Consider the following 12195-nt stretch of genomic DNA (forward strand, 5'->3'; position numbering starts at 1 on the left):
TTTTTTTTTCTTTCTGTTAATGAGATTAGGGGAAAAAAAAGGCCAAACCACTGGTTTCCTAGAAAGACTAACTATGGCTTATGGCCGAAAGCTTAAAGTTCCCATTCAACATTAATTATACTCTACGAAATTTCCAGTGTTAAGCAGAGATTGGGCCCATTAACTAAAATAATTCTTCAAAGGGCAATACTGCTCCAGCAGGGTTGTTAACTCTGCAGAATGGCATTTTATTTAACAGACAGCATGGACTTCATACACATCCAGAATCAGTGCCTTGGAAACCAAACAACTTTAAAAGTTAGCAGCAGTTTCTGCAAGTACAAAAATACACATTTATTACATAACATATGATAATAAAATTTGTCAAGATATATTATACAAACTCAAAGCATTTAAGATAAAGCATCAGTCTAATATATTATAGCTTGATGGAGTATGATAAAATGACATGTAGTCTGTCTTCAAATCATACAATATAATATTTTACAGCAATATTAACAAACTATTCACATTAAGTATTATAGGAGCATCTAAGGGAACACAGAGAATAGGAATGATCATGAAACAACCTCCGCAACTATTTTTCTATGCTTCAAATTGGGTGATTTTCTACAAGTCAACAAGAAAGTAAAGAGGTTAGAACTATTACAGTGGTAAGTAGAGAAGTCATTTCTTCCAGAAAGACACGCCAAGCTCTAAGAGCTTCATTCACATCTTGCAGTTCTGACAGTAGTATGCCCTAAGGGTAAGGGAGTCCCTGCTGACTTTTTCTATCATTCCACAGACAAGGTATATGGACACCTAGGCATCTTAATATGGGGGTGGTTGCTAATAAGGTGAAATCTACTTCACAGCTGTGACTGAGCTGGCTAGGGTCATGAAGGAGCTCTTTAGACACAGAGTTCTAAAAGTTAATTATAATGATTAGGGCGAACAGGGCCGTGTCCCCAAGAGGTAGGTAGCACCTCTAGCTAATTACAAAATGACTTCCTTCTTAGAGAAAACATTTTTTCCCCTGTAACTGAAAATGCAACCTTTAGGACAAAAGGAGAATATGTGATGTCACAAATTCCTGGTGATAAGAAAAATAATTTGGAATAAGTTAGAAAATGGTCCATTGATGGTGGACTAAATGGATAAAATGGGCCTGGCCTCTGAGCAACTTATCAGAGGGAAGATACACACCCATTTTCAGTGCTGCCCCTTCATACTGGTTGACAAGGCCCGATTATTCCTTGGGTAGAATTATTGATATAAACTTTTAAGGCAAAAGAGAAGAGAAAGGTCCATGGATGTAAAACAAACCAATGGGGTATAAGTTCTCTATATACAAGACAGCCACGAATTACTTGAAACAAAAATATGGCAAAACTTCTGGAAGTAAGAAAATCCAAATCCAATGATGGTCTGAGAAGGCCTAACAGGCACTTTGTTGGGTATTCTATCCTGTGACTCCTTCTAACCTGCCAACTTCCAAATTTCTCTCTAGATTGCCAAACTACAAATATCAAAGTCAAGAATGACTCATGAGTAATTTTTCTGGTTGACTTTAATCTGTAAGAGGCAGGGCCGCAGAGAAACATTTCAGCATATAGGTGCCATGCTTTGATCAAGTTGATAGCAGCATTCATGTAGTTGAGAAAGACCTATTGTAGTCTTTTCCTCCTCACTAAACAGCGAATGCTGTCAGCAGGTCACCTCCTAAATAGAAAAAGTTGCATTTCTGGAGTATTTTCCTAACACAGGCATCTTCGGACAGGGCACTGATATGAAGAACCATCTCCCTTCTCCTCACAGCCATTTCCTCAAGCTGTTACAAAGCAGTTCAACACTAATGGAGAAATAAATCAACTCACACAACCACCAACAACAAAAAACTATGATATCATGGCAACTATGGCTCTTGATATATTTGAGTTTACTACAGTTGCATCAATGAGCTGGTTCCTGGGATAATCCTGTGACAACATGTGACTTTAAGATGCTACAGATGTGGCCACAGGCTTGGATTCAGGGAACGCTTGTACATGATTTCCTTCATTACCAGACATGCTTCTTTTCATGCTTTGATTAGTGGCATTTTTTCTGCCTACTTATTTTAAACATTCCATGGAATGTGAATGGTTTCTCTGTACCCTCTCTCTCGCTCCCTGTTCTTCATGTATGATATCCTGGTCTTCTCAAGACACTAATCTCACAGACACTTCACATAAGGCATGCTTCCTCTACAGAGAATGCTTTCTTTAGCCCTATGCTAGTATCTGTGAAAACACATGGCAGGGCCAATCCTATACTTGAAAGAAGGAACAGCCTCCCAAACACTTAGGTGATGAAATTTTTTAGCGTTATCTTTCTCCAAGTAGTCTCAACAAAGAGAAATATTTTGTTGTCCTAAGTATCAGCAATGATTATCCTTATGCTACCTATCCCAAGTATCTCATATAAAGGGGTCGTAATAATTGTCATTATTAATAGCCCAGTTCCTGTTCTTATAGACATCAAATTGTTACTGTGGTTAAATGTCTTTGGTTAAACATCTGTCTCCATCATCACAAACCACTGTAGGCCTTGAATCTGGGCTGGCTGCATCATCCACAGTCACAGAGCTGGATGAGGCTCTCTCCCAAGGCGGTGGACCAGGAGAGCGCTGGCCACCGTTCTCTTCTCCTTCGTGGGACTTTATACAAAGCTTGAGTTTGCCTTCCACGAGGCTGAATGAAGAACTGCAGTATTTTTCCGAGTCCTGGCAGGGATGAGAACTATACCACTGGGCTGTCCGTGTGGCTCCAAGTCCTTCAGCTGCCCTTAGGGTCATGTCTCTCTCTCTCTCTTTCAGTGAGTTGGCTTCTGGAATACCAGAAGCATGTGGAGGTGGCTCCAATGGTCCTTTCACAGAAGTTATTTTATTTTCCTCCGGTTTGGCAGCCTTTGCTTTCTTTTTGAGGGACCAGTTTTTCAAGCTGGCCACACCATTCCTCAGCCACGTGCTGGGGTGAAGAGTTACAGCATGCATCTGTGAATGCCACTCCACGGTGTCCTTTTTTGTGTATGGCAGACGGCTGGTGGCCTGACCTGATGAGGAACTGGGCATTCCAGAAAGGAGGTTGGAACTACTAAATTCAGAAGAAAAGTCTCCCTGTTTTCTTTGAGACTGAAAAGTGCAATCTATTGGAGAGGAAGTTTCAGTGGGTGTAAACACAGAGTGTTCAGAAATTTGAGAAAAAGCACTGTCTTGGGAGCTCACCGAAGAGCCGGATGGGGAAGTTCCTGGAGAGGATAAGCTGGAATAGCTAGTCCTGGGGCACAGGTTTAGCCTTGGGGGTAGACCCTTCTCAGTGTTTTGGTTTGTTGTACTACTCTTGCCCACCTCAATCCCCATGACCAAACTCTGGTTAATAAGCTTTTGCCCTTCTATCTGCAAAGATTTATGCCGCTTCAGGTAGTCTTCCTCTCCCTGCAAGAGGCCAGCATCACAGCTGGTTTTATGTTGTTTCTTTGAGTAAATCCCCCTGAGATAGGTGAGTTTGCAATTCTGATCATCTATGTTGGGCTCTGAGCAGCGCCGGTGTGTCCTGGAACCCTTGAGGGAATCTGGTCTGTGAGGTGGGGAATACTCAGATGTATCCGCATCAAAGGGCTGGTTCCTGGGGTGGTCCTGTGAGGACAAATGACTGTAAGATGCCACAGAAATGGCCACTGGCTTGGACTTGGGGAAAAGTTTCACATGGTTGCCTTCACTGCCAGGCAAGCTTTTCTTCTTAATGTTTTGATGAGTGGCACTTCTCTTGCTGCTCTCAGTGCCTGTGACCGAACTCTGTTTAAAACTTGTCTTGCCCCCTTCCTGGAGGGGTTGATTCTGCTTCACATAGTCCTCATCCTTTTGAGAGAGAATGGCATCACAGCTGGATTTCCGTAGCTTTTTCTGGTAAAATTCCCTGAGATAGGAAAGCTTTGAATCTAGATAGTCAATGCTGGGCTCCGAGCAGCGCCGGTGTCGCCTCAGGCTTTTTGGAGCTCCTGCCACAGGTGTGGACAGGGAGCTGGGGGTACACGTACCAGGTGGGGCCCTGGCATGACCATGTGGTGGGATCTTCGTGTATACAACTGGAATATTCACCGGCTTGGATTCAACAGGGATTTTCATTTGTATGTCTTCATCTTTCGAATGGTCTAAGTCAAAGTCACTCAGGGTTAAAAGGCCTTCTAGCTCAGGCTGGTCGAGGTCATAGTCACTGAGGGTTAACACAGAATCCATGCTTCTGCTGCCCTGGCCAAGTTTCTTCACCAAGTCACTACATGGAGCATCAGCATCCTCATTGAGCTCATTTTCTAAGCTGTCATAGGAGGAATCATTTAGTTGAAAGCAAGAGATATCTGTAAAACAAAAACAAACCAAGATTAACATGTCACAAATACAATCCTATGCTCCTGTGCTGCCTTAAAAACAGACTACGCTTAAGATTTTCCTCAAAGCAATAAACACATCATACAATTGAAAGAGAAGCAATTTGTGCCAGATATACCAAGCTTCTGAATAAGATTGTGCCTGCTAACATGGATTGCTGGTGGTTGTACACAATTAAATCCAGTCTTGTAGAAATCATCTGCTAAGCCTAACAATTTATCTTTTATAAAGTTCTTTATGGTTCTTGTAAAGAGTGACTAAAGCAACAAAGTTTAGACATTGTTATGCTCTACATTTTAGATAAAGACACTGATGTTCAGTGGCAAAGAATAATTGGCTAAAGATAACATAACTAGTTATTGGTAAAGGAATCATTTCTGGAAGGTTCTATGTCTTTGAATTCAACATTACCACTCTATTTCCACCCAAATGACGCTATTTGTCTTCAGAATGTTTTACAGCACAGTGGAATACTGAGGTGTTTGTTGGGGGCTATTAAGAGGAAGAATAATAAGAAAAAAAAAACTGGCCTGCACCTAGGGCCTCTGGGCTTCTATTCCAGTTTCAATCATAGTAGTTCTGTTACATAAGGGATCTTAAAAAAGGGATGAAACTTTTGGTGCAAAAATTTTTTTGAAGTCCATGCATAATTTTTCCTAATGCTCATTTTTCATAAACTTCTTGGAGATCTCTTGTATAACACGGATTTCAAAATTTTTTTACAACAATATAAACTTTAATTTTGTTTTCTATGAACTTTCTGTGTGAGTGTGGAAGTCTTCTAAAAGTTAATGGAAAATGCATATTTAAAAACATTTTCTTCGAAAGGCTGAGTTAAAGTTTTCTTTCACTGTTTCACTCCCTAAATGCCTGCCAACATTGAGAGATAAGCCAGATAGAAGCCATGAAGGAGGAACTCCATCTGGGGTCTCCCACATGGATGGAAGTAAACCACATACTCAGGCTAACTTTCTCTGGCTTCTAGAGGCATGTGCAGAATAGCTGGGACTTGAACCACGCACTCCAAAACAGGATGTGGTGGCTTAAATCCCCGAGCCACAGTGACCACCCAGAAAATACATATTTTAAAATTCAATTTCCATGAACTTTTTGAAGTTACCTTCTATTAGCATTCCTCATAAAATTTTATTTATTACTAAGTGTGACCATTTTTATTTGTCAGCATTTGAGGAAGCCATTAAATCAATTATGTACTATTTAAAGTGACAGCTAATAGTAATTAAGCACTTTATCCTGTCATTTTGGTACAACCTATTTCAGGTAACCAAATATCCTCAACAAACAAGGGAAAGCTACATGTAACAGATGAATGCCTACCAATAAATGTATAAAGGATGACAGATTTAGAAAACACTTCACAAATTTTAATGAGATGATCATAACCCTCATTATATCAGATCACCACTATCAATTATTAAAATGATTGGTTAGAACTTGATAGTTTTAAAATGTAAATGTAGCAACAGATTGAGTCTTATTTTTAAGGCAAGAATGTAACTGAAGTGAATTGGCAGTGAGCACAGCAATCCAATCATCAAGCTCAAAATTATGTGTTATATGTCTGCTGATATGATTCAGCATGACTACTCATCACTTATTAAAATGTGAAAGAAAATACTGGGATAGAAGAACATGTTTCCACCAATAAACAAACCCAAAACGCAGCACATTTCTCTGAACAACTATAGGGCCACCTCTTCAATAGTGACCATAACAAAAAAGGACCTAAATAATCAGATGCTATATGTGGTCCTTGAATAGATCATGGTTTGTGCCAAACAACTGGTAAAAAGCATTTCTGGGTCATCTAGGAAATGTTTAATAGTAGATAGTTGATGAAATGGACAGATGGAGTTTGTTAACAAAGTTGCCTGTAAGAATGTTTGTACACTGAACTGTTTTTGCAAAAAGTGCATACAAGCGGTGGGGGTTTGATGTAGCAGTTGGGGCACTGCTAGGCACACCTGCACCCCATATTGAAGTGCCTGGTTTCTGAGACCAGGCTCTACTTTTTTTTTTTTCTTCAAACCAAAATTTATTTAGAAATACTTCCACTAATGACATCTAGAAGGTTGGGCCCTCATCTTGTGCATTTCTTAACCCTACCACACTGTTTAGAAGGCCTGCTGTTATGTCAGGCTGTGTTAAGAACTTATAGAAACCATGATCCCATGGACCCAGCTCACTTCACCTCAGCTATTATGGGCCAGGACGATTACTGTCCCAGAATCTTCATATGTTTATTTCTCACAAATCCAATCCAATTATTCACAGTACCTGAAGCATTCTCTCTAGTATCACATCTCAACGACACCTCTCCCAAGAGGGAAGTAATTTCCTCTCCAAATATTCTACAGCAATTTTCAATCAGAAATTGTATAAGCAGAGAAACCTGTACAATGAAGGACAAAAATGAAATGTTACTTTTGATGTTTATAAATATTTCATATGAATACCTGATCTTTTTTTTAAAAAGATTTATTTATTTATTTGAAAGTCAGAGTTACACAGTGAGAGGAAAGGTGGGGGGCGTCCTTCAATTCCCAAATGGCTACAATGGCAGGGGCTGGGCCTGGCAGAAACCAGGAGCTTCATCCAGGTCTCCCACATAAGTGGCAAGGACTAACCACTTGGTCCATTTTCTACTGCTTTTCCAAGTACACCAGCAGATTGGAAGTGGAGCAGCCGGGACATGAACTGGCACCCATATGGGATGTGGGTGTTAGAGGTGGTAGTTTAACCCTCAATATCACAGTGCCAGCCCAATGTTACTAAAATTTATAAGGTATCATTAAATAAAGACTTAGGATAAGTATTTGTTGCATAAAGGGTATATTGTCATAACCTTGGGAAAAAGACTATCAGAGGGATATACTATGCAAGACAGAGACACAGTTAGAAAGAAAACTTGTGTGCCTCTTGATGAGCCTACATGTAGTTTCCCTGCCCCGGCAGTTGAGGTGAAGGGCAGATACCGTGTCGGGAGCAGGTAATGCAGGAGAGTGATTTCTGTAACTTCTGTATCATCACCACTTCCACTTTTAGATGGGACAGTGTCAGTCAATGTAACTAACTTTGCCTAAGATTATACACATGACAAGTAGTGGGGCTGAGAACTGAACTAAGTCTTTGTTTTATTTTTCAGGGTACCAACTACTTTCTTATCATTCTCTGATTAATGTCAGTTACATTTTGTTTGGTTTTCTTCAAAGGAAAAAAGTAATTCAACTACTTTCACTTTTCTGCAATATCACCTGTGTATAGTCTAATAGTATAGGATAAAACACTCTAAACTCAACTTTATAAGTTAGTGTACTTAAGTAATTTAAGAGATCAACTTTTGGGATTAATACCCAGAATCTTAGTTTCAAATTAGGAATCCAGTCACCCAGTGCATAAAAATGAAAAACTTCCTTACCTTTTTTGTAAACTCATTTTCTAGTTCTGGGCTGGAGGAAGTAGGAGGCCAAAGAATGCTTGGAGCGATACACACGGCTAAATTAAATGCAGTCATCTGATTGGATGAGGAATGTTGCTCAATATTGTGTAACACCCCAAAAAGATACCTTAGGAGAACCACATTGGCTCTTGGAAGCTGGTCTAATAGCCTAAAGACAGAAAAAAGTGCTCTTTAAGCAAGACATTTCATTAAAAACCTGTAAAGACAGGTAACCCGTACTTTGCATGGGGAACCATGCAAGACAAGAGGGCAAAAACCAAGCATACAGTTCAGATATGGAAGTTTCAGGACTGCCTATACAGAAAGAAGGAATAAGCACAGGGGCTTTATTTTTCAACTTCTGTATACTGCCTCTACAACCCCATGAAAATGTAAAAGGTGGCAGAAAAATGTCTCATACAAAATACTGCATGAAGAACATCCCTGAAACTACGACGATATGTTTTTTTTTTTTTTTTTTTTTTTTTTTTTTTTAGGCAGGGTGGACAGTGAGAGAGAGAGAGAGACAGAGAGAAAGGTCTTCCTTTGCCGTTGGTTCACCCTCTAATGGCCGCCACACTGATCCGATGGCAGGAGCCAGGTACTTATCCTGGTCTCCCATGGGGTGCAGGGCCCAAGTACTTGGGCCATCCTCCACTGCACTCCCTGGCCACAGCAGAGAGCTGGCCTGGAAGAGGGGCAGCCGGGACAGAATCTGGCGCCCCGACCGGGACTAGAACCTGGTGTGCCGGTGCCACAAGGCGGAGGATTAGCCTAGTGAGCTGCGGCGCCGGCTGACATGTTTTCATTTGGGCAAATCCTGAAACGTTCTCAGTCAAAGCCTACAGAATAGCTTTCTGATAAAATTAAACAGCAATTATTTCAAATGGCAACACAGGAATTGCACTGTCTTGGTGAGAACCCAAACCCGAGGTACCAAGACTTCCAGGTCCATCCTGACAGCTTGTGCTGTGCACTTCGCCAGATTCCAAGGTCAATACTGTCCCACATCTGTTTCATTTCTACCACTTTCAACAGAAGTCAAACTTAGAACAGTATAGTTTTGACTGTACTCATTTGGTTGGTAATAGGAGGTTTTTTAATAGCCATTCTCAAAAAATTATTTTCACTACAATATAAGATGATTTTTATCACTGTTGCTTTATTTGTGATTTCCAACCAGAGCCTATGACCTGGGAAAATAAGGTGATGCATCTGCTGCTGCTCAGATAGCAGAGAGGCCTTTCCTCAGTACACTGAGTATAGCTTCGTAGGACCTCAGTCATGAAGGCCTGCCTTCAAGAGATCAGAAGATGACTAGGCACATCCAAAGGAAAATAAGGCAACAGGATATATTTTTAGATGATCTGATTCTATGAGGGCCCCAAGATTTTGAACTGTTTGACAACTCTGTAAGATGTAGTTAGCCGAGAGCAGTGCACCTAATACTTATCTAAAACTGGATAGTTCTGACTGGAGACATAATTGACTGATCTGCAGCCCTGCCCTGGTAGAAAAAGCCAGTTTTGCATCCAAGTTCATTTCATTGTTTATGATTCAACTAAAGTACTTAAGCTGTGGTTCTTTGAAATCTCCTTTGAATTGCTTCTAACATCACACTGGTTCACTCATTAATGATTTAAAAATCATATTTGCTTTATATTTTAAATGAGTCATAATTAAACTTTTTTTTGGAAACTGCTTTAGGATGTAACAGCTTGTAGGATATAACATTTTGGACAATGAGCAATAAATTATAGAATTTAATGCTATCCTTTGGCTCACACTGAACTATGATGGAAACAGAAGTGGTATTTTGTTACACAGCTTTAATTTCTGGTGTCTTCAACAGTTACACTAAACTTTTTTACCGATGAAGGAGGTACTTAGTATTTTCAAACTGTCCAAGAAAAAAAAAGTCCTAAACAAGCATATGTAAATACATGATATTAAGAACGATGAGTGTTCACAGAACTGGAAGTATTACCCCCCCCCCTTTTTTTAAATTATACCTCCTTCCTATTCTCTTACAAAACAGGAAATATTCAGAAATGAGGGGCAGAGAACTGTACTAGCAATTTCTCTTTGCCTGAGTAAAGACACTGCAGTCTTTGTGATCAGACTGAGACCTTGCACCTTTTTCTTCATGACACTTCTCAAAGAGCTGACTGCCTCGCTGCTAGGCTTCCCACATCTCCTGTTTATGTCACTGATCAGACTGAGCAACAATTCTTGGTTTATCTACCAGACTAAGATTTCCCTAAGGGGAGGGAACAGGCAATTTTCTCTGTATGACTTCAATTGCTGAATGAATCATGTAAGTGGTTAGAAGTCATCTGTTGAGTCAAATATCTACCAAAATGAAGACTATAAAATGCAGATGGTGCCTATGGTAGTAGGTTAATAGATTCTAGCTCCTATCAGATTCAGATATACAGAGGATGTACGATGTTTAAACATTCCATGTTAAAATTAGGGAGAAAAGCAGTAACAATGGCAGAAGTTAGCATAAGTATATTTTTAAGTTGGTCATCATAGATGTGACTTTGAAAGCTGTCATTATTTTGACAGACAACCTTACAAGTTTGAAATTATACTTAAGACATGACAGAATCAGAATAATTACCTTTGAACGGTATTTATTTTCTCTTCATCATTTCCTTGATCCATTACACAGACCCAGTGATCATAGAGATCTGATGAAAAAATACTTCCTGGAATATTTCGTAAAAAATCCTTATAAAGATGGAAAAATAATTATTATTCTCATGCTAAATATATACTGGAGAAATCAGAAGAAATCATTCTGTTGAAAAGTGAATTTAAATTCTCTCTGAATTACATGGTGCTCACTATCCACTGACTTGTGCACACATAAGATCATGCTATGATTTTTTTTTTCTTTTTTCTTTTTTTTTTGGATAACTGAAGTGTGGATTATGGTGGGGTAAAATCAAGGACAACTAATTTGGGATGAAACCTCTTGCTTGTATGTATGTTTTTAGCAAACCAGCACAACATGATGCCTGCAGTAAACCATCCTAAATCCTTTTCTTCCCCTAAATAGCTAGTTCAAGGAAATGTACCAAGCTATCAATGAGATTCATAATCTGGTAATCAATCAATATATATATATATATATAAAATTTACTGCTATGTGCCAAGAACTGTTTGAGGTGCTTGGATAACAAAAGTGAGTAAAACAAAGTCTTTGTTATCTTAGTACTTTATTTTTCAGTGGCAGTGGTATGCAACTGCATCAAAAGGTTCTCAAAGACTGTCTGTTCTCCATCAAAGAACTTTCATATATTGGTGAGCAGAAAGCATTCCAGGTGATGGTTGGTTTCTGAAGCGTGGGAAAGCACCCACATGCCTGAGGTACAGTAAATAATACATCTGTGGGACATTATCCTTTCCTGGTGACCTTGTTCTGCCGAGACCACTGGTGGGGCTGGGTGTGGTGAAATCAGACTGACACAAACAGGATGTAACCCAGGGTGTTTGCAGTTTAGCTTTGGTTTACACAAATCTTAGAGGTTAATTGGTCCCTGGTCCTAGAGAGTTAGTTCTAGGCCAACTCTCTCTGTGGATTTTGGAATTGTATTAACAAGGCCAAGCTTGCATTTCTGATGTCCCCCTCAGTAAATTTTAAGCAGAGAAACCTCAGTTTCATGTTTAAGCACTATACTCATGGTTGTCTATCCAAATGTATATTCCTGCTGACAGAATAGAGAGGTGGAAGTCTGTAATTGGGCAATGTTAACTTTTGCTGGAAGACCAAAACAATAACCTTATTGTTGTACTTTGCAGGGGCAACACACAACTTGTTCCTTTTATATCATGTTTCTATTACCAATTCAGAAACTGCAATAACTTATTGATACAGTTAGCTGGTTATGTGGTCATCTTATCTGTACATGTCAATGTCAAGAATGGCCTCAGCCATAATAGGACTTTATTGAAATGTTGCTATGGGTCTTATGGCCAAATATTAATGTGGGACAAAGGAAGGTCGATCAACTATAACTGAGACTCTAAGATAAAGAATCTCATTGTAGTTATATCACTATGATCATACTAAATTTTTTTTTTTTGAGAGTGAAAGTCTTTCTCTGTTCAGTTGTATCTTCCTGCAGAAATGCACCTGGAGATTTGTAGTTCAGAGAGATCATCACGTAAGTTACCCATTTGGGGGTAAAACTATTTAATTTTCATAATTTCAAACTAATTTTAGCTGTAGCATCCACTTAAAGTAAGATTTAGAAGAGGCAAAATCTGTTATTTCAAAATGGGGTAGTTACAATAGTTCTCTTTTAACATCTCAGTGGAA

At 39.4% G+C, this 12195-nt stretch overlaps 1 protein-coding gene across 8 annotated transcripts in view; it reads right to left on the reverse strand.

The window, feature by feature from the left end:
• Positions 1 to 203: 203 nt before the first annotated feature.
• The window catches only part of ARHGAP20 (Rho GTPase activating protein 20), a 133993-nt gene continuing 122001 nt past the window's right edge, over positions 204 to 12195 (reverse strand). For all 8 annotated transcript variants that reach the window (XM_070077928.2, XM_051849486.3, XM_051849467.2 and 5 more), the window contains 4 exons: positions 10492 to 10601; positions 7845 to 8034; positions 6704 to 6818; positions 204 to 4374 (listed from right to left, as the gene is read on the reverse strand). In XM_070077928.2, coding sequence (XP_069934029.1) covers positions 2516 to 4374; positions 6704 to 6818; positions 7845 to 8034; positions 10492 to 10601 — 2274 coding nt within the window. In that variant the 3' untranslated portion in view covers positions 204 to 2515. The remainder of the gene's footprint in view (positions 4375 to 6703; positions 6819 to 7844; positions 8035 to 10491; positions 10602 to 12195) is intronic.

This window comes from Oryctolagus cuniculus, chromosome 1 (genome assembly GCF_051225735.1).
Source record: "Oryctolagus cuniculus isolate XC-2025 breed Fujian yellow rabbit chromosome 1, ASM5122573v1, whole genome shotgun sequence".
NCBI classification, from domain to species: Eukaryota; Metazoa; Chordata; class Mammalia; order Lagomorpha; family Leporidae; genus Oryctolagus; species Oryctolagus cuniculus.